Source organism: Podarcis cretensis (assembly GCF_951804945.1).
Source record: "Podarcis cretensis genome assembly, chromosome: 12".
NCBI lineage: Eukaryota > Metazoa > Chordata > Lepidosauria > Squamata > Lacertidae > Podarcis > Podarcis cretensis.
In genome coordinates, this window is record NC_137181.1 from 10,397,428 (window position 1) to 10,423,924 (window position 26,497).

Genomic DNA, 26,497 nt, shown 5'->3' on the forward strand with positions numbered 1-26,497 from the left:
ACGGTCCACAAATAATAATAATAATAATAATAATAATAATAATAATAATAATAATAATTTTTTATTTATACCCCGCCCTCCCCAGCCAAGGCCAGGCTCAGAGCGGCTTACAAACAATAATAAAAACAAGAAGAATGATTACAACTTAAAAACAAAAATAAAATACAACATTAAAATAATGGAACATTAAAATATTAAAATGTAGCCTCATCGCAGGAGGAGAAGGAAAAGAAAGAGAGAGAGAGAGAGAGAGAGAGAGAGAGGGAATCAAATTGGCTCCAAGCCAAAGGCCAGGCGGAACAACTCTGTCTTACAGGCCCTGCGGAAAGAAATCAGATCCTGCAAGGCCCTGGTCTCATGAGGCAGAGCGTTCCACCAGGCTGGAGCCAGAGTTGAAAAGGCCCTGGCTCTGGTTGAAGCCAATCTAACTTCCTTAGGGCCCGGGACCACTAAGGTGTTGCTATTTATGGACCTTGAGGCTCTCTGTGGGGCATACCGGGAGAGGCGGTCCCGTAGATACGAGGGTCCTAGGCCGTGAAGGGCTTTAAAGGTCAAAAGCAGCACCTTAAATCTGACCCTGTACTCCACCGGGAGCCAGTGCAGCTTGAAAAGCACTGGGTGAATATGCTCCCATGGCAGAGACCCCGTGAGGAGCCTCGCTGCAGCATTCTGTACCCGCTGGAGTTTCTGGGACAGCTTCAAGGGCAGCCCCGCATAGAGCGAATTACAGTAGTCAAGCCTGGAGATGACCGTCGCATGGATCACTGCGGCCAAGTCGGGGCGGGAAAGGTAAGGGACCAACTGCTTGATGCAGCGAAGGTGGAAAAATGTCGCCTTGGCTGTTGCTGTAACCTGCGCCTCCATGGAAAGGGAGGCGTCAAGGATTACACCCAAACTCTTAACGGAAGGCAAATGACAACACTTTGGAGGCCCCAAGTCGCAAGGTGGTTAGATTGGTCTCAACTAAGGCCAGGGCCTTTTCAGTACTGGCCCCGACTTGGTGGAACACTCTATCACAAGAGACTAGGGGCCTGCGGGACTTGACATCTTTCCGCAGGGCCTGCAAGACAGAGCTGTTCCGCCTGGCCTTTGGTTTGGACTCAATCTTACCCTTATGTCCCCCCCCCCCATGGTTTTGATCTATGGGCTACTTTTAAAATGAGGCTGCATTTTAAATTGTATTTTAACCTGCATTTTAATCGGGGTTTTTTCCCCTTCTATTATGTTTTTATTGTAATTTTATTGGTGTTAGCTGCCCTGAGCCTTGCTCTGGCCGGGGAGGGTGGGGTATAAATAATGTTTTTTTATTTTTATTTTTATTTATTATTACTGCGCACCCCAGTCGCACCTTGACCACATTCCTGACACACGGTCCAGTTCTCTGCAGGATAGTCACTGACCACATCTCTCCTGTTTCCATAGAAATCCTTTGTCCCACAGCAGTCCCTCCTGTTTCCTTCCAGGGATAAGCAGCACAACTTTATACAGCAGACATTGTATTAGAACGTACTAAACAAGAGGAAGCCAGTGTATAACAACAACAACAACAACAACAACAACAACAACAACAACAACAACAACAATTTGTTTGTATCCAGCCCATCTGATTGGGTTGCCCCAGCAAATTATTACATTGCAAGTGTCAGTACTAATGTTCTATACCAACAGAACACATGGGAACTTGAGACTCTCCAGATGCTGTTGAGACTACAAATCCCATCACCCCAACCGTTGACCTGTGGGTGATGGGATTTGGAGTCCAGCAACATTTGGATAGGTGGCGCTGTGGGTTAAAGCCTCAGCGCCTAGGGCTTGCCGATCGAAAGGTCGGCGGTTCGAATCCCTGCGGCGGGGTGCGCTCCCGCTGCTCGGTCCCAGCGCCTGCCAACCTAGCAGTTCGAAAGCACCTCCGGGTGCAAGTAGATAAATAGGGACCGCTTACCAGCGGGAAGGTAAACGGCGTTTCCGTGTGCGGTTCTGGCTCGCCAGAGCAGCGATGTCACGCTGGCCACGTGACCCGGAAGTGTCTCCGGACAGCGCTGGCCCCTGGCCTCTTAAGTGAGATGGGCGCACAACCCCAGAGTCTGTCAAGACTGGCCCGTACGGGCAGGGGTACCTTTACCTTTACCTTTAACATTTAGATGGCCACATTCCCACCCCCCTTACAAAAGAAGAATGTTTGTTCACAATTAAAACAAATGACTCCCCTATCCTTGATTTCTAAAATACATTTTTTAAAAAGTCATCATCATTAGTATTTTTTTCAATGCACTAGAACAAATTGCCTTCCTCTGATATATAGAGTCTTGTGATCCTCCTTCTATTCTTCTCCTTTACAGACACTGCAAATACTAATGGTGAAATCAATGTTATATTATGGGCTTGTCAGAAAGTCAGACACTGGCCTGTTAGACGACAAGAAGTGACGTTTCCCATAATTTAATCCACACATGACTCAAAATGTTATCCCCTCCCCAGTTCACTACCACTTTGTCTCAGTTTCCAAAATGTAAGCAGAAAGGGAGGAAGGTTAAGTTAGGAGCTCTCGGAAAAGCAGGAGGCAAATTCAGAGAAAGCCACAAAGGGTAGACCAATTATTGCACCCCTCTGCTTCAGTCTTGACAAAGAGTTGGCAGTGTCTGTGATAATGCCAGATTTATATAAGACTTCCCAAGCCTTTAATATGTCTCAGTAAGATGGAAACAGTCCAACAAAAGTTTGCCATGACTGAACCAAGCACAGTTTTAAATCAATAGAACTTAAGTTAATGCATCTCAGCTCCATTCTGCTGCTGGATCGTGACTTCCCTTTTGCTGGATTGGGCCCCAGTGTAACGTTCTGCATGCATGTAAACCCTTTGTACTGTACATATGGTGGTTCAAAATATTGAGTGATGTGTCCGTAATTTGATGGCCATATTGTCCATTGGAATGCATGTGGCCATTATACTATTTCCTGCCAGGGACGATACTATGTGTTTGCTACATAATTCATTTTTGCTGCTTCAGAACCATATTGCAAATGTGACTTTTCTTCCTTAGATGGTATTACCTTGATTGATCTATGTCTTATTTGGTCCCAAACCTTTCCAAAAGTCAATCAGCATCATTCTCCCTGACATCACTGGGCTTTGGGCCGGATCGTACATTATCATATCCTTAATTGTACAGTATTATTTTGCATGCCCAATTAAACATGTTGTGTTGCTTATGATCCTCTTTACAGTCCATGAAAAAATGTAGATTTTTTGTAGATAATAAGATGCGGGAGGTGGCAATATAAGGTGTACTGGGGAAATGAAATCAAGGGTTAAATAGTGGCAGACCCAGTTGGCCCACTTACAGGATGGCAATCCAACTCTAAATTAGGACTGGAGGGACAGGGATGCATCCCTTTCCCCCAGCTTGCATTTCAATATGTGAAATAGAAGCTGGTGACTAATTCGTTCCTCTTACAAAAGGGGGGAAAGATTGTGCAAATCAGCACCATGGATACCTCACGTATTGCTTTAAATCAGCCTTCCCCATTCCAGATGTTTTGAACTACAATTCTCATCACCCCTTTCCATTGGCTATGCTGGCTGGGGGCTGATGGGAATTGGAGTCCAGCAACGTTTTGAGGGTTGTGGAAGGCTGTTTTAGGTGTAAGGTGTGTATAGGAGTCTGTCCCTCTGCCACAGGACTTGGAACACTGACTGGGTAGAATGTATATGCCGTGGCTATTATCACGAGCCTTCCAGCATGTCTTTGTTTTCTAATCAGTGGTGTCTTGGCCTCCAGCCCAGATTATATTTAACTTTTAGATCGAGAGTCATTGATATGCTGAAGTTGGACTACAGGTCCCAGCATCCCTGGCCATTGGTCAATATGGCTGGGGCCAATGGGAGTTGGAGTTCCAACATTATCTGTAGGGAGCCATGCTGGCTATCCCTGTGGAAGACCTTTGAGGAACAATACTGTCCCAGTTGAAGATTATGTTAAGGTTTGGATTATGAGTCTTGCCTTCAGCCACAATGAACTAGTTTAAGCAGTTATGTAAATTGGGCTGCTTATGATGGTAGTACACCATTATGGACTTATACCATTTCATTAATTAGTCTAAAAAACACCTGGAGGGTGGCTGCTCCATCTTAGACCTTTGAGGATCAATGCTACGCAGTCCACTACTAACCAGGAGGTAGCTGACAATAAATATTTTTTAAAATACCCAATCTGTCCAAAGGACTTGTGAATCCTATACATGTCCACTTAGAAGTAAGTCTGATTGAGTTCAATAGGATTTACTCCCAAGTAAGTATGTATAGGGTTGCAGCTTCATAACCGTGTATAAAGTAACATGCTTCTGACTAGCTGAATAAACTAGGAAGCAGGCTTCATTTGGCACCAGCTGTAGCTAGCCTTGAACCAGAGGCTTCGCTATTGGTGTATCTGCTCCAGCTCAGCCAAACATTGTACGTATGGGTACTGTGGCTTGCATTCTGGCACTGCAGTCGGTCATTTTCCCCACTCAGCTGTAGGAAGCAGAACTCCTGTTGTGCTTCTGAATAATTTCTCGTTTCCTTGGAGCTGTTAAAAAGCATGGGTGTCCCTGGGTCAGGAGCTGGCAACTTGATTTTCCATCAGTCATCAAAAGCAGCCAAGACATTGTACACTCAGTATTATGGGCATGGTGTTGCCTAGTCTTTACTAGGCTGTGTTCATTCAGTGACTTCATCATACATAGACAGTTTAGAGGATGTTCCTCAATTGAAGGATCCTAGATGAATCCATTGAAACGTATTCTACTAGTTTAACATCGTTCTTGCTAAAGACATTGAATGTCATTCTGCTTTTCTGTAAGAGTCCCAGCCAAACTCAGGATAGTGGGTGTAGAATAGCAACTTTGGAGTTGTGACTTAAAGCAGAACCCCTGCAATAACTGTGTTCTTTCTTCTCATTCATCGAAGGTGGTGGTCAATGCTTTGGTAGGCGCCATCCCTTCTATCATGAACGTCCTGCTTGTCTGCCTTATCTTCTGGCTCATCTTCAGCATCATGGGAGTCAACTTGTTTTCTGGGAAGTTTGGGAAATGCATTAACAACACGATAGGTGATGACCCTATGAACCAAACATTGGTCAACAACAAGAGCGATTGCCAAAACTTGAATGAGACTGGAGAGCTATACTGGACAAAAGTGAGGGTCAACTTTGATAATGTTGGTGCAGGCTACCTGGCTCTGCTGCAAGTGGTAAGTTCACTACTACTTATTCATGTTCTTATTAGGCAGTCACACTGACCAAAGGAATCTTAAGTCAATGTATTTATTTAGTAATAAATTCATTTATACACCCCTCTTAATTTAAACACACACACCCTGCACAGAGTGGTTCACAAATGGTCAAATGTATAACACAGCAAAGCAAAACCATAAGACCATCTTCAGCCTTAACAGAGTAGCCTGTCAATAATCGTGTAGACTGTTCGATGAACCAGGCACTCCCAAGCCTATTTGGTAATAACCATAGGCAAATCCAGGGCATTAGAGAAGAGATACATTTTTAGCACTAATGAAGCTGGAGTAGACATTATGACTGGAACATTATGATCTGTAGATGATTGAATGATTGAATCAATTTGCATAAATTTGCCTTTTGGGGAGGGCAACCCAATAGTTCTGAAGCAGGGATGGAGAACTTGTAGCCCTCCAAGGGTTGTTGAAGTCCCATGAGCTTCAACCAACATGGCCAGTGGTCAGGGATGGAAGCAGCTGTTATCCAGCAACATCTGGATTCTCTGCCCCATCCTTACTGGAATGCCTTTTCTAAGAACATGTATGGCACTTGAAGCTTAGATAGACAGATAGATCTGTTGGCCAATTAATTGGAGGAATCCATTTAGCCAGTCGAAACAGTTTGAACTGATTAATCTAACCAATGAACTGTCTAAATATTCCATGTTGTTATGCCAGTATGCCTGTTATTGGGGTAGGGTTGCACATCAATTAATTTAAGGAATTTATAAGCTACCCTTCAACACAAACAATACAGTAACAGTTAATAAACTTCAAACAGGAAGCAACAGCATTGATCCAATAAAGGAGTCTGAATCATAAAACAGTGTGGAAAATAGGATGTCCAGGGTAGAGTTCAGACAAATCTGATCCAAGAAACAGTGGGTTAGAATAGCTTGAGTGAAAATCTTTTGAAGGGTCTTTCTCATACCTCCACTGCAGCCCCCCAGTTGATTCCCGAGATCTGAGGGACCCTCTGGAACAGCATGAGTTGTACATAGGAAGCGCCTTCATACAGAGTCAGGCTGTTGGCTTACACTGAGTGGTAGTGGCTCTCCAGGATTTCAGGCAAGGGTCTCTATCCCAGCCACACCTGGAGATGCTAGGGTTGAACCTGGGACCTTCTGCAGGCAAAGCATGAGCTACATCCCTTCCCCAAAGGAAGACTGCAGAGGGAGGTGGAAATCAGCAGAGAGAAGGGGGGGGACGGGTTCGTGTGAGTGGTTGCTCTTCATAGAGGACATCCCACAATGAAATAGCTTTCCAGTGGGTGCAAGAGGTTGCAGTGGTCAGGGGAAGTCGTGTAACTGAATTTCCACTTGCACTACTACAGATCCAGGACATTTCTCCCCTCGAGCAAGTTCTCTAAATCAATAACCAGCCAGATGCCCCTGGGAAAGATGGAGATAGCCAATCCCTGTTATGTGTCCCCATCAGCAGGAACTGAGAGCTATACCACTGCTGATCATGGAGGTTTGGTTTCCCTAATTTAGCTAATGGTTGTAGATAGACTCCTCCACTGTGCCTTTATCTAACCCCTTTAAGGATGAGGAAAAGGCCTTCTCAGCTAGCGACCTTCAGCACACAGGAATCAGCCTTGTATCATATCTGTCCATTGTTCCACCTGGCTCAGATGTTCTGGAGTACAACTTCCATCAGATAGGTTGGAGAGCACATGAGACAGAGCCTTCTTTGTGGTGGTCCTGCTTGGTGGTGGCTGGGGAAACCCAGCTAGATGGGCAAGGTATAAATAATAAAGTTGTTGTTGTTGTTGTTGTTGTTGTTGTTGTTGTTGTTGTTGTTGTTATGGAACTAACTCTCTTCCATTTAATATTCACTCAGCCTCTTCAGGCATTCAAGAGAGTCTTAAAATATTTTTACTATTGCATAAGACAGTTTAGCATATCAGAATCAGGCACCTATTTCTCCGTATCCGCAAAATGCTTCATATTCTGCTTATTTAAGCTTCTGTTGTTTTTATCCCTCTTTGTATGCCACTGTGCCATGATGGCTCGGCCCTGGAAAGCAACTAGTAAATATCTGGTATTAATAAATAAAGAGTTCATGAGTACAGTCAGACACTGGTCCAGGACTGAGATGGTTAATCAGGGTCAGGAGAAAAGTGGTGCAAGTCGTTTCTTAATTTGGTGGAGGGAAGGTGGTTTAAGGCAAATATGTCACCACCTGTTCTGCTACCAGTTCAACAGCTTTGCTCTTATATGACCTTTGCACTCTTCAGAGAACACCAAGCAAAGAATGTTGATGAGCCTATGCTGGAAGCTGTTGTGCCCTTCCAGACATCTCTGAGCATTCAGATCACATCCTGACTTACCTCCTACTTTGTTAGCCAATGTTAAGCCAGTGTCCCCCAGTTTGGGCATAATGGGGCACTCTGGCTTAATGCAGACCAGAAGTTGGTGCAGAAGTTGGTGTGTAATGGGAGAAATGGAAGAGAGGGTGAGGGAAGATGACTCAAGGAGCAGGACTCAGCTTCTATACTTATTCCTGGTTTATGAATCCAGAAATGATGAGTCAATCCAGGCCTGAATGTGTGTAGTAGGGGAGTTCCTACTTTGAGAAGAGAGAATTAGATTGGAGGCCCCCGTCTTCACTGCTCACACCTGGTGAACCAGATGCGCTTATTAGCTTGCATGTTGAAGACTGCAGAGCAAATATATCCCTGCTTTTTCCTGTTTCAACCCTGAAAGCAAAGCTTGCAAATGTGTGGCTTTTTATACGGATAGAAACAGTCTCTTTTGAAAAAAGAGGGAGCATTGTGTGCTGTGTTGCAGTTTCTAACTTTCCACTAAATTTACTAGGGCATTTCATAGATCGATGTCATGACGCACCAAATATTTCTAGACTCTGCACAATTTGAGAGCCAACCTTTTTGTTTGTTTCTCCCTACTTGCAATTAGTAATATTCAGACAGGGGACTTAAAATAGCAAAGAGCACTCTAAAGCGAAAGAGGAAGCAAAATTTGACACATGAATTTGGGAGGGCCTGCGATGGATCACCGTTTTGTTTCCCCATTAGTACTAGATGGAATTGTGGGGGGCCACAGGCCTTTTTGATGGGGAGCAATCTACCCGCTGGCATTCAGTCTAATGCATGCTATCATTGCAATCCTGCACACACTTATCACAGAACCATAGAACTGTAGGGTTGGAAGGGGACCATAAGGGCATCTAGTCCAAAGTAGGAATTGCAGCTAAATAATCACTGCCAGGTGGCCATCCAAGCTCTGTTTATAAACCTCAACTGAACCAGAATCCGCCACTACCTACGGCAGTCCATACCACTGTTGAACAGCTCCTACCGTCATAAGGTTTTTCCTAATGTTTAGTTGGAAGCTCTACTTATTAGGAGGCAAGTCTCACTAAACTCAGCAGGACTTACTTCCAAGTAAACATGCTCAGGATACAGTGGTCTGTGTCTTTTGAACATGCTCCAGCCTCACCAAGGCTGCATACACACAGTAGTTTGTTAAGCAGGTTGGGAGTTGTTGATCTATAAAAGGCAAACTACGGTTCCCAGGACTCTTTGGGGGAAAGAGTGCTTCAATGTGCTTCAATGTCCTTTAAATACATGGCGTGTTTGTAGGCTAAGTGAGGAATGGCTGTTCTTTGTATCTGTGATACAGCACTGCAGGCTGAGTATAACCTTGCACCTGTTATTCAGGCCTGATCCTGCTTCTCCCTTGATGGTCACCATGCCACTAAGTTCTTCTCTATATGATTCCCCCCCCCCTTTTTGTAGCCCCCTGTGCAACGACATATCCCTTGCTCGCCTGCCCATTTTGCAGGATTGGAAAGAGCATTTTGGGTTCAGCCCTCCCAGTTCATTCAACTTCCTTGGGAAACGTTGGCTTTCTTTCTTCTTCATCCTCCAAGGAGACAGGGTTGCTTCGAAAGTGTGTGGGTGATGATGCCTAATGAAATTCCAGAAGTCAGAGAGGGGGCTGAGCAGGATTTCCTGTGGACATATGAAGCTGCCTTATGCTGACGCAGACCATTGGCTGGGACATGTAGCCCAGTACTGTGTGCTCAAACTGGCAGCTGCTTAGGCATATAGGTCTTGCTTAGCTCTGCTGCTTGAAGATCCTTTTATTCAAGGGGGGAGGGCTTCTTCAGACCAGGGATTGCTTTCCCCCAAGAGGAGCCTCTTGGGGGCCCTGTGCTGGTGGCAGGCGAAGGCCAGAGGCAAAAGCAGACAGAGGAATAGATGTGACTCTTGCCTTTATACAGTATAATCTTGCAAAAATCAGAGGCTTTTGCAAAAGCATTTGAGCAGGGCTGGTGAGGGTGTGGCACAGGGAGTCGAGGTGCTGTCTGGAAAGAGTACTAAGGGCCAGATAGAAAAGCCTAGGGGGGCACGTTCAGGCTGTGGGCCCAAAGCTCCCCACCCCTGCTTTAATGAAGGGACCAGAGGTTGAGCTGGGAGCTACAGCCTCTCTGTTAGGCAAGAGACAAGACCAGACTGCAGTGCATAGGAGCAAGAAATTATTCCCCATTGCACTGGGACAGACATAGTTCCATACCATACTATTTCTCAGCTTTCCCAAACAATGTTATTGGCATTGGAGGTAAAGTTCACAAGAGCTGAGCTTGCTGTATCAAAGTTATAGATAGCTGAGATCTAAGGTTTTGCAACCAGCTTTGGTAAGTGGTGGTGATAACATTGTAGACAAGGGGGTTGTTTGTTTCCTACACAGGCAGGTACAACCACCAGCCCCATGGGGTGATTTATGCTTGCCCACTCCCATAGCTGGCCCATTGGCCTCCTGGGCCAAAGCATAACTTGACCCCTTTCAGGCACAAACTTGAGGTAACTGCCTTCCTCGGTTGCTTATCTGGTCTTGTTTTGTTTTAGTTTGATTCAGAGTTAGCCACAGTCAGATGGCACACGCCTTCTATGCAATAGCCTAATCATCAGCTGTAAGCGAGACCCCAAGATGAATTTATCAGCAGTTAATTCTCATCCCAACACACACACACCAGCCCATAACTAATTTCAATAGCAGACAGTATTTTAGCTGGACCTATGCCATGCAGGACAATATCACACAACACTCCCATAAAGATCTTACCACCTTCAGATCTGGTCTGTAAGTGGTTACTAATTCCCCCGTAATTTTATTTCCCTCCCAGTTACGTTTCCCACCCCTGCCTTTCACGATATCACCACTTCTTTGCAGAAGTGTCTTGCGAAGGATTCCAGAAGCCTAACTGAGCCCTGGATTATCTTACTACTAGGCTCCTCAGGAGTTGGGGGGGGGGGGAGAAGGGGAGGGGAGCTGGATGGGACAAAACAGCTTTATAATTGACAGCTCTGCCATCCAACAATGCCTTATTACCATCCAGATCAGCTCATGAACTGCAATTGTGAAGTTCAGAAATTGTCGGGTTCTTTCTTTTTCCAATGCTAAACGCCCTGTTTATAGTCCAGCTGGAATCTTGGCCAAATCATGCCCCCAGATGGGAATGCCATGCAGAGATGGAAGATTGCTTTGCCAATGGGAGAGAGCTGTGAAGAAAGATTAGAGCAATTTGGAGAGCGAGTGCTCCACAGAGCAGGCAGTTCAGCCTCTTTCTCCTCCTCCTAACCTCTTTTGGGCAAGACAGTCGGCTTTTAAGTGGGAAGGGACTAGAAGAGGCTCAGGTTGCCACCCACAGGATTACTGAAACATTGGGAAGCAACTATTAAACCACCTGCAAAAGGGATCAATAGTACAGGATTAAATCATCATTTGTTTCAGTGAAACAAGCTGCTGTATCGCCTCAGGCCTCTCAACCCTCCTTTTTCATATTATGAATGTCGGTTCCAAAAAGCACACTCAGGTTTTACTGAGGGAGGCTGGTGCATTAGAGGAAATGAGGCAATGCTCCTCCAACCTCAGCCAGCTTTCACGTGTCCTGCCTTCTCACTTACATCCAGTCCAGGGGGTGTCACTACCTGTCACCTTCATTCTCCTCCTTAGTTTCAGTGTTTCCCCTTGTGCAAGTCAGCAGGGATGGGGGGATGGATGACAAAACTAGGACTGGTTGGCTCTGCCTGTCGTTGGCTCTAGCTCCCCCTACTGTTGGCCTCCCAGCTCTGTCATCTACCAATACCAGTGGACATCAGCCACACAGGTAGGAAGTATGTGTGCCATTACAAACCAGGGTGCTACTTAGGGCAAAGTGGACTGCCTCTCCTGTTTCCTCCCTTCTCCCTATCACACATAGACCAGAGCTTCAGATCACACGTGATTACCCCCGGGTTCATCCCACTGTCACCCCACCCGGTCCCAGCAAGCACAATGCTGCCTCTGACCCACACCATGGCTGTTTAGTGGGGGCAGGGAGAAGAGGATGGCAGCCTTCTGTGAACTTTCTTGAGTTAACTTGTCTTAGGATCTAAGCTGGTGCCTGTTAAAAGCTTGCTTTCAGTCATTAAACAAGCGTCCCCCATAATAGAAGACAACCTGCTCAATAGCTAACTCTGTTCCTTTACATAAGCCAAAATTTATGGGGTGGTTTGGTTTTTTTTATTGTACTAACAGTGAAAAATATTTCCCCCCGCATAATAGTGCAAATAAGGTACAAAGCTATAAAGTAACCATTAACGCAAATGCATATTATGATTGTCTTAATTACATGCATTGCTTTTCTTTTTCCTAGGCAACTTTTAAAGGTTGGATGGAAATTATGTATGCTGCGGTGGATTCACGAGAGGTGCGCTGCTCAGATAAAGGACTTTTGTCTACTAACGTCTTGCATTATTTTATTTCTTTGTATGGTGTTTGAACCAGTGTCTCCTGATTGCCGGTAATGTACACAATCTACTGGGAAGTTCTCCTGCAAAGCCCCCATCAAAATAAATGGGAGCTGCACAGAAAAGCCAAGGTGACTCATTCTGAGCACCCTACATTGTACTAAAATGGGAGCTTCATGAGTGATGCCCACTGATTAGGCTTGTGCAGAAGATTTTTCCAGTGAATCATTCTCACTTCTGCTCATGTTTTAGCATCAATTTGGACTTTTCTTCTTATACTAATTTTTTTTGATGATGTGTGTTATTTAGTTTACTACTTAATCATGCTTTAATTGGCAACTAGAAACACCAAAGTCCCTCCCTTGATAATGGATAAAAAGATCTTGCAAAAATATAGTGAGCCTTGAAATTTGGACTATTTTAGCCATTAACTCTTTTTTTAACAGAAGAGACACATTAAATGCAATTAGCCCCATCGAAAGAAATAGCCATCAAGCAAACGTAATTAAAACTCAGTTCACAAAACAAATGTGCATACACTCATCATGTGGAGATAGTAGTGCCCACTGGCTCAGGCCCTCCACCAACTGCCAACTGAAGGTCGAGACATTCATGATGAGGAAATACTGTCATCTGAAAATAAGTTTTTTAAGGAATTCTTTTCAGATGTCGTAGGCTATGCAGTAGGTGAGGCTTGGTATCCACCTAGAAGCCAAATAATTTCTCTGAGCTGCATAGAATGCGTTGTGCATTTCAAAGGAGGAAACACACACCTTGGTTTTAGTTTAGGATGCCAGTGGACATTCATCACCCTTTCTTTGTTTTCTCCATGTTGCTTTTTTTTTTTTTTTTTTTTTTTTTGCAGCGTGAGGAGCAGCCCGTCTGGGAATATAACTTGTACATGTACCTCTACTTTGTGATCTTTATCATCTTTGGCTCCTTCTTCACTCTGAATCTCTTCATCGGTGTTATCATTGACAATTTCAACCAGCAAAAGAAAAAGATAAGTAACACCTTGTCGACCAGGCAGCCGTGAGTTGTGGAAGGGGACAGGGATGTCCATAGCTCAGTGGTGGACCACAGACTTTGCCCAATATCCAATCCCTGCCATCTCTAGTTGGAAGCATCAGGTAGCAGGTAGACCTCCGCCTGAAAGACACAAGAGCCCTGCAGCTGGGGCAGGCCAATGACCCATCTAGTCCAACATCCCCTTCTTACATTGGCCAACCAGATGCCCATTATGAGAAGCCTGAAAGCAGGACCTGAGTGAGCAATGGTACAAGACTGCCAGGACAGTGATTGGGTAGGGTTCCCCACCCCCTTGTGATTTGGTTAATTCTTAGAGGCCAGAGTAGTTGTCCATCCAGCCCATGATGGTCTACTTCAACCAGCCATGGCTCTCCAGAGTCTCCTTCTTCTCCTTGATCCTTCTAGCTAGAGATACCAGAGATTGAACCTGAGGGCACCTTCTGTGTCCAATGCAAGTGTTCTGCCACTGAGCTGTGGGCTTCTCCCTGTCACCTGTTTTCATTCAACTGCTGGTCAGTATGTTGTGATGCACCTATTCCCGAACAAAATACTCAGAAGGGAAAAGACAAAGTCAGTGAGCAGTATCTCCTGAAGTTTGCACAAATGACCAAAGAGGACCACAAAAAAAGGAAAGGAAAGAGGTTATATAATTACTTCCATTGTGCAAAACGGTAACAATGAAAGGATGGAGGAAATGCAATCAAGCACTCAGCTATTTGTATGTAGCTATTCCAGAATTGAAATAAACATGGAAATCTTGTGGCCAGTACATAGTCCAAGCCATACTACCCTGAGCTCCTTGGGGAACAGGTGGCATAAAAATGCAATAAATAAATCACTGCTGAGAAACAATGAATTCTAATCTGGTTCTGAAAAATGCTGGCCCAATAATCCGTATCAGTTCCTCATCTTAGGATGGAGGGATGAATCTGTCAGTTTTGGTTTCTCTCCCTTTCTGTTTTCCAGTCTAACATGCAGTTCACCAAATTTCCCATATGTTTGCAATTTCCATACCGCCCCCGTCAAGTCCTCATGAAAATTCATCAGCATTTTACCATTCATTTCTCCTAATGTGGGGCGTATGGGGTGTTAGGGGAGGGGTAGTAGGTCTGGTGGGGGACACATCCTTCCTTCTGCGGTCCCTACCCTGCACTTAGAGAAGAAAAACCCTTATCTTAAACCTCTTCTGCCTTGTGGGATGTATTCAGGAGAAGAAAAGGCTAAGGAGTAAACATTCTACAGTGGTGCCTCGCAAGACGAAAAGAATCCGTTCCGCCAGTCTCTTCGTCTTGCGGTTTTTTGGTCTTGCGAAGCAAGCCCATTAGTGGATCAGCGGATTAGCGGCTTAGCGGATCAGCTGAGAAGCGGCTTAGCGGATCAGCTGTTAAGCGGCTTAGCGGCTTAGCGGATCAGCTTAGAAGCGGCTTAGCGGCTTAGAAAAAGGGGGGAAGGGGAAAAAACCTGCAGGAACTCGTAAGACATTTTCGTCTTGCGAAGCAAGCCCATAGGAAATTCGTTTTGCGAAGCACCTCCAAAACGGAAAACCCTTTCGTCTAGCGGGTTTTCCGTCTTGCGAGGCATTCGTCTTGCGGGGCACCACTGTACAAATCCAGAGTGGAGTCCCTAAGATGCTTAGATGGCGTCTTCTATATCTCCTTCTGGCATTTCCTACAGCCTAGCTGGTGTCAAACGTCTTGCTCTGCTTTCCTTTGGACCACACCAACACGGCCGAGAGGGGGGTCTGGTCACCTGGGCAGCCCAGGTCCTCCATACACACAGCCTAGGCTTGTGCTTCAGAGCAGCCTCTTCAGTGCTGCTGATGCAGCAGTTTGACTTCACCCCAGAGGCGCAAACCATTTTCTCTTGCCAGATAGATGCCAGCAACAATCTCCTAATGTGCATATTTTGTATTCAATTTAGCCTTACGGCAATATTTCCCTTAATACAATGCGTTTTTGTGTATTATTTTCACCAATAATGTGCATTTTTATGTGCACTTCCTTCTCATACACCCATTTTTGGGGCTGGAGAACTGCATTTCAAAATTTAGAGAAGTTTCTTGAAGGAGAGCTGTGCTTGAGTTTATGTATTGCTCTGGGAAGTGCGATTTAGTCACAGGCTAACCCCTCTGGTGATATTTCTCGTGGAATTTCATGGTCATCCGCTGGCTGATAACTGATAAGGCAGACAGCACTTCTTCCAATTCCATGGAGCTGTTGAATTTTGGTAGGATCAATATCTCAGTAAAAATGATTAACAAACTTTCTTCAGGATACCTACGCACAGTTTTAATTCTTACTGAGATATAATTAGATAGCTTAATGATTGCTACCAAGAATGGAGGGGAAGGAAGGGAAGGAAATGGAGACCTTCAGTCATTAAAAAAGGTTTTGCTTTCCACAAACAGCCATTTCTGTCATCCAAATTAATGTTAGTTTTATCTCCCTATACTTAGGTGGACAAGACATCTTTATGACGGAGGAACAGAAAAAATATTACAATGCCATGAAAAAACTGGGATCCAAGAAACCCCAAAAACCCATCCCACGGCCAGTGGTGAGGCATTCTGTGGATTTCTTTAGTTGATACCAACTGACCCCTTCAAAAAAATATCCACCAGAATCGTATCCATTGTTGTTATTTATATATTACACATATTTTTACACAAGCATTCTGTCATATTTCTAGAGAGGTTTATAGCACAAATCAGGGGAAAAAAAAGTTTGTAAATTGAGCTCTATTAAAATATTTTGGAGTTTTCCCATTGACTTGAATGGAAAGTGTTTGGGATAGGGCACTCTGTCACCCAAAAACATGATGCTATTCTTCCATTCCAAATAATGCTTTGGACCAACACAGACCCCCTCTGAAGGTCTTCTGGTGGTTCCCCCACTGCAAGAAGTGAAGTTACAGGGAACCAGGCAGAGGGCCTTCTCAGTGGTGGCGCCCTCCCACCAGATGTCAAGGAAATAAACAACTATCTGACTTTTAGAAGACATCTGAAGGCTGCCCTGTACTGGGAAGTTTTTAATGTTGCATGTTTTATATGTGCTGTGGGCCACCCAGAGTGACAGGGAAGGCCCAGCCAGACGGGTGGGGTATTGGTATCATCATCATCATCATCATCAAATTGCATGGTAGGGTTGTCCACCCTGTGACTTGCCACCTCTGGGGCCAACAACTGCTTCAACCAACAAATATTTGAGGCAGCTGCTAGGACCACAGTCCTCCTGACCACTGCCACACTTTCAAATGGTGCTGTGCAAGTGTGAACACTTAACAGGAGCTGGTGACAAGGAGGGGTGGTGCTGCAGACCTGGCCTCCTGGCAGGGGCACAACTACCATGTACCAGAACAGAGAGCGGGTGGGGAAGGAACACCAGCAGTAACGCTGAACTGGCTCCACCAGGGCTCCTGAACTGCCTGATGTCGCTGCCACTCAACCCTGACCCTGCACAGTCCCTAGACCTGCCAGTTATACTGTTGTCAGGAGCCCACCACTGTGTGCATAGGTGCCCCTCCCTGCCGGCCACTGCTGAACACCCAAACTGCATAAAAGTTCCATTTCAGGCCCAAATAGGTGCAAACATATGGCACTATCTGAGTTGGCTGCTTTGATCTATTGCAGTAGTTTGCATAAGCTCATCCCCAGTGCCCCGTACCCCGTAAAAAAGCATTATTCAGAGTAGTGGTTTGCACGACTCACTAATAATGACACAATAAAATTCAAAACAGTATCAAAATCCAATCAAAACTATTCAGTTCAACTGATGAGCTTGATTCAGGGATACTAGCTTTTCGAAGTCTGATAGTCAGTTGTACCTTCAGCACCGCCTGCCCCCCCCCCCGCCACTCCCTTATCTCTTGGTAACCCCCTAGGTAACCCCCACCCCCACCAAGCCATACCACCCATTTTGGGAACCACTGATCTAACGTGTCTTTCTAATATCTTCCAGAACAAGTATCAAGGCTTCATTTTTGATGCCGTCTTGAATCAAGCCTTTGACGTCTGCATCATGCTCCTCATCTGCCTCAACATGGTCACCATGATGGTGGAAACTGACGACCAGAGCCCAGAAAAAGTGAACATCCTTTACAAAATCAACATGGTCTTTGTTGCCATCTTCACTGCAGAGTGCATATTGAAAATGGTGGCTCTGCGGCACTACTATTTCACCAACGGGTGGAACATTTTTGATTTTGTCGTCGTAATTCTATCAATAGTGGGTAAGTCAAACCCTCAACAGATACAGAATTTGGAGTGGTGGATTTGCCTAGATCCACGTGGCCTGATTGGCTTCAGGGGTAAACCACATGTGAATATTTCTTGGGAGCAGTGACACACTGGAGCATGCTGACTCGTCTTTGGCCTACTCCAGTGTGTCTGCAGCACATGGCCTCTGGGCTGAACCCATGATGCAGAAGGCCCACCTGTGCTGTTGGTTTCCTCCGCAGTGTTTTAGATCTCAACAGGATGAATGTAAGGGAGCCATGAGCTATTAGTCATGCTGGCTATACGCTGCCTCCAGGATCAGAAGCAGTATGCTGGGAAAGAACAGTGGGAGAGGGCTATGCTTATGCCCTGCTTATGGCCTGGCTACTGTAGGAAGGAGGGTGCTGGCTTAAATAGACCCTTGGTCTGATCCAGCAGAACTCTTCTTGGGTTTATGAACAAGCCTCCTGGTATCCAAAGGCCAACGTGATGAGATGCCCCTGCATGTGTGTATCAAGGCCCCCCCCCAAAGGAAGGAAAAAAGGGATGCAAGAGCTCAACTGAGCTCTGTGCGGATCCTTACTTGCATACTCAGTTGAGCTTCAGCAGGGATGTCCCATGCTAGAGATGCTACTTTCAACCAAAACGCCATAACCTTTGCTAGTTCACTAACTGGTTATTCCCTTTCCCCCCAAGGCTCTGTACTTTCTGACATCATCCAGAAATACTTCTTCTCCCCTACCCTCTTCAGAGTCATTCGCTTGGCTCGGATTGGCCGGATCCTGAGACTTATAAGAGGGGCCAAAGGAATCCGAACTCTTCTCTTTGCCTTAATGATGTCCCTCCCTGCGTTGTTCAACATCGGCCTCCTGCTTTTCCTGGTCATGTTCATTTACGCCATTTTCGGCATGGCCAACTTTGCCTACGTTAAGCAAGAGCACGGGATCGACGACATGTTCAACTTCCAGACGTTTCCCAACAGCATGCTCTGTCTCTTCCAAATCACTACATCCGCCGGCTGGGATGGTCTTCTCAGCCCCATTTTGAACACCGGGCCGCCATATTGTGATCCAAGCCATATCAATACAAATGGCTCGAGGGGAAACTGTGGCAGCCCCGCAGTGGGAATTCTGTTCTTTGTTACTTATATCATTATATCCTTTCTCATTGTTGTAAACATGTACATAGCTATTATTTTAGAGAACTTCAGTGTCGCTACTGAAGAGAGCACAGAGCCTCTAAGCGAGGACGACTTTGATATGTTTTATGAAATATGGGAGAAATTTGACCCCGAAGCCACTCAGTTTATTGAGTACGCCGCGCTTTCCAACTTCGCGGACGCTCTGTCAGAACCTTTACGCATTGCGAAACCAAATAAGATCAAGCTTATAGCTATGGACCTGCCCATGGTGAGTGGGGACAGGATCCATTGCTTAGATATTTTGTTTGCTTTCACCAAAAGAGTGCTGGGGGAGTCTGGGGAGATGGACGCCCTCAAGATACAGATGGAGGAGAAATTCATGGCTGCCAACCCCTCGAAGATTTCTTACGAACCCATCACAACCACGCTCAGGCGGAAACAGGAAGAAATTTCTGCCATCGTCATTCAGAGAGCCTACAGGAGCCATCTCTTCCAACGCTCCCTCAAGCAGGCCTCCTTCCTATACCGCCAAAAAGCCTGCCACCTAGGGGAGGACGCTCCCGAGAGGGAAGGCCTCATCGCGTTCATGATGAGCGAGAACTACGGGAGGCCGATAAACAAGTCAGAAACTCTGTCCACCACCTCCTTCCCTCCTTCCTACGACAGCGTCACCAGGGGCACCAGCGACAACTTCCAGCTAAGGTTGACCGACTCTAGCAAAAGCGACGAGCATCTAGACGATCAGCTGTCGCCCGACAGAGACAAAGAGTCAATGGTTTAAAAAATATATATATTGAGTTTTTCATTTAGGACACTTTAAGAATATTGTTTACAGAATGTAACCACACAACAGTTGAAGCAGCCTTGTTAAACATTAGTTGCAAAGGACGCAGGAAGGGAGGTCAGCCCTGAACCAGGGTACGTCAAGGCGTTGGCAGACGTCTAACCTTTGACCCTTCTCTTTCCAACTTTGCTCAATGTTTATATTTCTATATGCACAGGGAGGGGCTGGGGAGGGGGCCGGGGGGTTCCAGCACAAGGTCCTGGGGCTGTCCTAGCAGTGGTGTGTTTATGGAGACGCTAGACTGTAACACAGTAAGTACTTTATAACTATACACAGATAAAAACCTGACCGCATACTTTTCATTTTAAGGTCTTACTTATATTAGTGCGTTTACTTACGGCAATGTATGACCTTGCATTCTATAATAAGAGAGGGCGAAGAGGAAGAGAGAAAGAGAGAGAGAGAGAGAGAGAGAGAGAAATGGGCGGAGGAATCACGTAGCTCCCGTAGCAGCAATGTAACACTTATTGTATATGTTGTGAATGGTCTTTCATAAATTTATTATATTTGATATTTTTTTACTTAAAATATATATAAATATAAATATATATAAATATAAAATTGTCTCCTTTTCCACGGAGATGGATGATGCTAACGCTCTACGTGATGAACTAGGAACCAGAGATGCCGCCCCCCCCCCCCCAAAAAAAAAAATGACGGGAGTTGCTTGCCGAGAAAATTAGGTTGCAAGGCAAAATACTGAGTCAGCAACATTTCTAACCTTGTATTACCACAGAGACACCCGCCTGGAATCATCGGCCGCTTCCTGGCAGTTGATAACCAAGGGAGCACAGAAGGAAGGAAGTGACGTCAGATTAAGCAAGACATGGGTTGCATTTTATTTTTATTTTTGTTCTATCCTGCAGGATATTAGACACTAATGGATTCTGCTTGTAAACCTGCCAATAAAAGCACTATTTTTTTACCATGCTTCAAGAATCTGCTTTGCTTCCAGCAAGGGATCTGCTCCGACTCCTTTTCTATATATATAAAAAAGGCTCCTGGCTTTCGAAAGTTGTCCCCCTCGCCCCCCCCCCCAAAAAAAACGCAGCACCATGTGGCCCAGATGCTGTCAAAGTGATCGGCTGCTGGGATCTGTTTTCACCGATAATTCCGTTTCAAGCTGAACAAGCTTCAAGTTCATCAGCATTAAATAGTGTTGTTTTTATGAGACCAGACTGGTTAAGTGATGTGGAAGAACTGCTATTGACAGCATAAGAGGAGAATTGCCTAAGGAGGTTAAACAAAGGGTTCCTCAACGGCGCAACAGAGGCAGGCTCTCCCCACGTTAAGGAAGTACCATATGAGATTCCCCCGAGTGTAACGAAACGACATCTGGCAATTTTGAGGGCAAAACACCTAATTATAAGGCTGATCCCTGCCCTCCGCCCACTCCTCTGAAATTTGATCACTCCGGTTCATTCTAGACATGGTGATATGTGGTGTGATAACTGGGTGCTCAACTGGGTGTCTGATGCTGCCTGCTTCTTGTGCTTCTCCATCTTGTCTGAAATGAACCAAGTGCTTCTAAATATAGCATGCAGTTATGTAATTGTGATGACTTTGTGAAAAAGATTAGAACAATTAATCAAGGATAAGAACATTCACAGCTGGGACAGGGGAGCTATGGCTCTCCAGATGTTGGACTATAATTCCCATCATCCCTGGCAAAAACTCCAGTACTAAACATTGCCTTAATTCCTTAACTGAGGCGCCACCACAGAGGAGGCCCTGTCTTATGTTGCCCAGAACTGGATTAAGACCTTTAGAGCCCAAAGCAAACGTTTTGTTGCCATCACATACATCTAATTCAAATATATATAATAATAACCTGTAACATAAATTGTTAGGGTGGCGCTGTGGGTTAAACCACAGAGCCTAGGGCTTGCCGATCAGAAGGTTGGCGGTTTGAATCCCTGCGACGGGGTGAGCTCTCGTTGCTCGGTCCCTGCTCCTGCCAACCTAGCAGTTCAAAAGCACGTTAAAGTGCAAGTAGATAAATAGGTACCGCTCCGGCGGGAAGGTCAACGGCGTTTCCGTGTGCTGCTCTGCTTCACCAGAAGCTGCTTACTCATGCTGGCCACATGACCCGGAAGCTCTATGCCCGCTCCCTCGGCCAATAAAGCGAGATTAGCGCCGCAACCCCAGAGTCAGCCACGACTGGACCTAATGGTCAGGGGTCCCTTTACCTTTAACATAAATTGTTCTTTTTAAAATGAAACAAAACCTACAGTACGATGGAAAATGATGTTTCATTTTCTGTACTTCCACTTTAGTTATTTTTTTAAAAAATCTACTTTTCCTGATTGCAAAGTTTTTGATCAGATCCTCAAAACTAATCTTACATAACACATCTGCTTCTATACTTAGTAGAGATAAGGCATCCATCCTGCTTTGTTACACAGTTGTTCTGTTGGGATTTTTAATATACTCGAACAGAGAAAATGAATGTGGCCAGTAATTTGAAAAATCCAACAATGGGAAATTTATGCGGTGCCCCCCTTCCCTTGATGCCATAAGCATGTGCTTATTTTGCTTAATCCAGCCTTGATGTCACAACTCAAAGCGTTTCCTCCAGACCTACAAGACAAAGGGTCTCCTAGAACCTGGCAGGCTAATACTGGGAGAGGCATTCTGTAGCACAGAAAACAAAACATCATTTGCTGTTCAAAACACATATTCGTGAGCCCTATTCATGCATGACTCATGTAGGGCCTTGCCATTTCAACAAAGACACAGGACCACACTTTTAGCCCTGCTCCCAACATGGTTGCATTCTGCAACAGCCCATCCAGTGTGAAATTAGATAAATTTATTGTCATTGTCCGTATATACACAGTATACACAACAACGAAAATCAAACACCCAAGACCGGATTCACATACACATTTGCACGTATCTCCAACACTCTCATCCTATTCAGACATAATCTATTAAATTCCAACACCTGAATAGGGGCTCTGCACAATTGGGCCACATTGGGTCATTGGGTTCCACTCAGCATAAGGCAGTTTCAGATCGTCCAACTGCAAAAACAGGATTGTAACAGAGGCTACAATAAGTAGGGCGCAAAATACCTGCTGTAAAAAAATAATACTACTAAAAACTGCTGTATGCCGTTCATTTGCCTTTTCTGCAGCTGTTTGCAAACTTTGCCACCTTCAGGATAAATGAGTCACAGCCATAGCACTGGATGAGAAGGAGAGCCTGACATCTTTGCTGCCTGAGGTGGAACAGCAAATGATGCCTTTCCCCAGTCCCCAAGCCAAGGTGCTTGGTGCCCATAGGCCAAGGCACAGTCAAGTGAGACAAACAATCCCAGAAGCACCTCTTTCCATTCCCTGGCAGTAAAAACACAGTCATAATAAATTAAAGAACTAACAGTGTCCTACCCTTTCATGTCACCCAAAATTAGCTGCCTGAGATAGTTGCCACACTTATCCTAAAATGGACCAGCCCTGTTGCCTAGACAACCAGGTGGCCCTATCACTTCCCCTGCGGTGATCCAACTCATGGCACTGACTGGGAAGAGAGGAAGGGGCCTCATGGGTGTTTAGGCAATGAAATGATGCACTCCCTTTCTCCTGTGAACTCTGGCACTTTGGGGCAAAAAACCCACAACACAACCATATTGAGGAAAGTGAGACAAACTTCACAGCTCCCAATAAGGCTGTGAAACTTATATTTTGGCTAATCATAAGCTGATACCGCAGAACCGCAGACACTGTTTTGCATCCAGGAAATGGAGATTTGATTACATCCTTTTTATGAACTGGATACCTTCAGAAGAGGACGCTTTTCTGGTGCTAAATGGCCTGGCTGTCCCAAAAGCTGCGGCAATACCTTTGTGTCTTCTGCAGCTAAATACAGACCGCTATGGCTCTTGCATCTTAAGAGAAGGTGAATCAATGAATCCTTCTCAGGTAACCCTTTTATCGGGAGGTTAATTGCTACACTTGAAAAAGCTTGCTCTGAAGTGTGTGGTATGATCTATAGAAAGACTTCCATTAATTTTAGGTCACATTAAACTGAGCTTGTGAAGGATTCCCTCTCCCCCACCCTGGCCCCTACTCTCCAGTTGCCACTTCTGGAGGTGGGGCTGTGGAAGAAGGAAGCAATGCAGAGCTGGGGCCTTGTCGAGATTTCAGGAGTCTGATCTTCCCTTGCTCAACAGAGCCAAAGGGGCGATAAAACAATAGTCCCAGTTCAAACCAGCAGCCTTAAAAGCAAGCAGTTGTGAACATATTTCAAGAGCAGTGATGAGGAAGCTAAGAAGGGGCCTGCAGGATCAGACCAAATATCAACCTACTCCAGCACTGTGACTCCTACAGTGGTCAACCTGGTGTCCATGGGAAGGCCCCAGACAAGACTGGTCCCTCTCCCATCTGGGTTTCCCACCAACAGGTGTTCGGGGGCACTCTTGCAATGGGAAACTACAACCAGAAATTGTTGCAACCAAGCTCTCCATCGGAGATAGGCCAGAACAACTCATGACTCGACAAGCTCGGCGCAAATCCCTGGTTGTGTTTTGTGACCTGTCAGATAGTGTATGTGTTAAATAAGGAGCATGGGGGGGGGGTGAGGCTGTGGAAACCGAACAGCCGTTGGCAGAGAGCAAACTCAAAATAATAATAATCCTCCAACGGTGCTGATAGCCCCAGGGTGACGAGTGAAGGTGCCGGACTGCAGAGCAGTAGGTAAGCTTTTGTCAGGTCCTCAGTGTGAGCTATTTTTGCAGCCTGACAAGCCAGGAGCTCAAGTAACTTCACATGCCCTGGGCTTGGACTAGTGCTGCGGGAGTGTGTGTGGAATCAATGCCATGCTTGAAAGGACGGTCATTCTTTCCCATGCTCTTTGTACTTGGCATATTCACCCAGGTGCAGAGGTCCTCTTAGGCTTCAATTTCTCACTGGGTTGGACTTTCCCATTCATATCACAAAGCTTACACAGCGATTAGATTGTACGCATTCGTGCTGATTTGCTTACAGGGAGGTTACACAACGAGCATTCATCCCGATTTCATTGTGGTGTTTTATACGTCTTCCCACAAATCCTTCATAATTCCCTCACATTTCCTGCCACTTTCTTAACCGTAAAAAAAAATTATTTTGTTTATTTTCGAAGTGGATTTGTCACAGTAACAGAGAGAGCTTTACTCCACTTTATTTGTGAAAACCTACATTTTTGCTATAGGGACGCGGGTGGCGCTGTGGGTTAAACCACAGAGCCTAGGACTTGCTGATCGAAAGGTCGGCGGTTCGAATCCCCGCGGCGGGGTGAGCTCCTGTCGTTCGGTCCCTGCTCCTGCCAACCTAGCAGTTCAAAAGCACCCCTCAGTGCAAGTAGATAAATAGGGACCGCTTTCTAGCGGGAAGGTAAACGGCATTTCCGTGTGCGGTGCTGGTGCTGGCTCGCCAGATGCAGCTTCGTCACGCTAGCCACGTGACCCGGAAGTGTCTTTGGACAGCGCCGGCTCCCGGCCTCTTGAGCGAGATGAGCGCGCAACCCTAGAGTCGGTCACGACTGGCCCTGACGGGCAGGGGTACCTTTACCTTTACCTTTTTGCTACATGCTTGAATCTCTCCGGCAAAATAATGACGGTCTGCAGGCACCCTCAGTCTGGCAACCATGCTGAAGACATGCCTCCACCTCCGTAACATGTTCCAGCATCCTCTGCAATGCGCTGTGGGGCCATCATCATGCTTGGCCACCAAACACATGTAAAAGAGGCAGACCCAGTTCTTGAGATATGGCCTGTAGTCCTTGCCCTGCAAAAATGCTACACGTAACACACCAGGCTAAATAAAAGACCCCCTTCCATTAGGAAGGGTGCAATTTCCCCCTCCCCGATCCCAGTCACCTGGCCCACTTTTATAGCTATGCCCCAGTCCTGAATGTCTTTGTGCTTAAAAGCCACACACCGGACGCACTTTGTCAGCAGATCTGAGTCAGCTACTGTGACTCATCCGCATATTTGTACAGACGACCTGGGTCTTCTCCTAGCAAGTGGCTGGTTTGGCTCATCACGGATACAGGTAAGGGTTTTTGTCCCAAGCACTTGCCTCCTTGCTAATCTACTTGATGAGTCAGACAGGTCTGCCTGCAAGGCGAATGGCTTATTTATTTCTGAGTGTTGAAGAGGACACATTGCAGTCATATTCTTATAGCTGAATTCGGGCATAGACAGGGCAACCCAAAGCCCTCTATCTGGGCTTGCTACCCTCTCCCTGTAGAGATGGACGTTGACATGGAAGGCCTAGAGGAGGCTGCCTCTTTGCTTTTTCAGGTCAGCTCCTACGTCTTTAGTAGTGGCCCAACGGTACACAACCACAAGGTTATTAAGCCTTTCCCATCACTTTATCGTCGGGACGCAGGTGGCGCTGTGGGTTAAAGCCTCAGCGCCTAGGACTTGCCGATCAAAAGGTCGCGGTTCGAATCCCTGCGGCGGGGTGCGCTCCCGCTGCTCGGTCCCAGCGCCTGCCAACCTAGCAGTTCGAAAGCACCTCCGGGTGCAAGTAGATAAATAGGGACCGCTTACCAGCGGGAAGGTAAACGGCGTTTCCGTGTGCGGCTCTGGCTCTGGCCAGAGCAGCGATGTCACGCTGGCCACGTGACCCGGAAGTGTCTCCGGACAGCGCTGGCCCCTGGCCTCTTAAGTGAGATGGGCGCACAACCCCAGAGTCTGTCAAGATTGGCCCGTACGGGCAGGGGTACCTTTACCTTTACCTTTACATCACTTTATCTCAAGGTGGGGTTATTCTTTGGGCAATAAATTTATATTAGATTAAACATTGCATTGCGCTAAAAACATGAGGTACTGCCCAAAACAGCAGCGGTGCCCATCTTTTCACTTGCGTATTGGGAATCTCTTTGTTTGACAACTCCCGGGGGGCACACGACAATCGTAAAAGAAAGTCCAATTCACAATGAGAACATGTCCATTTGCAGTTTACAACTGAACAGTTAGCTAGAGCATTGAAACAACCAATGTTAAAACTGTGCTAGCAAATCTGTTAAGCAAACAAACGTTGCAACATTCAAACCAGATTGTATGGATGGCCTAGGCAAATAAAGAGGTCTTTCTCCTGGCTCAAAACGGACATCAGGTTTGGTGTCAAGTGAATCTTCCTAGGGAGGGCACTGCACCAATGAGACGTCACAACAGAGAGATCCTCCTCTCTCTCATGACCAGAAATAAAATATTTTAGAAATGCACAATCAAATTGAACAAGTTCCACATAAGT

At 45.8% G+C, this 26,497-nt stretch overlaps 1 protein-coding gene and 1 long non-coding RNA gene across 8 annotated transcripts in view; one reads left to right on the forward strand and one right to left on the reverse strand.

Annotated features, from left to right (window-relative positions):
• Positions 1–20,183, forward strand: part of SCN5A (sodium voltage-gated channel alpha subunit 5) — a 222,509-nt gene extending 202,326 nt beyond the window's left edge. For all 7 annotated transcript variants that reach the window (XM_079996335.1, XM_079996336.1, XM_079996337.1 and 4 more), the window contains 6 exons: positions 4,946–5,227; positions 11,933–11,986; positions 12,892–13,033; positions 15,511–15,611; positions 17,012–17,282; positions 17,965–20,183. In XM_079996335.1, the coding sequence (XP_079852461.1) occupies positions 4,946–5,227; positions 11,933–11,986; positions 12,892–13,033; positions 15,511–15,611; positions 17,012–17,282; positions 17,965–19,190 (2,076 nt within the window). In that variant the 3' untranslated portion in view covers positions 19,191–20,183. The remainder of the gene's footprint in view (positions 1–4,945; positions 5,228–11,932; positions 11,987–12,891; positions 13,034–15,510; positions 15,612–17,011; positions 17,283–17,964) is intronic.
• Positions 1–26,497, reverse strand: part of LOC307199377 — a 103,379-nt gene that overhangs the window by 20,984 nt on the left and 55,898 nt on the right. The gene's annotated exons all lie outside the window — the stretch shown is intronic.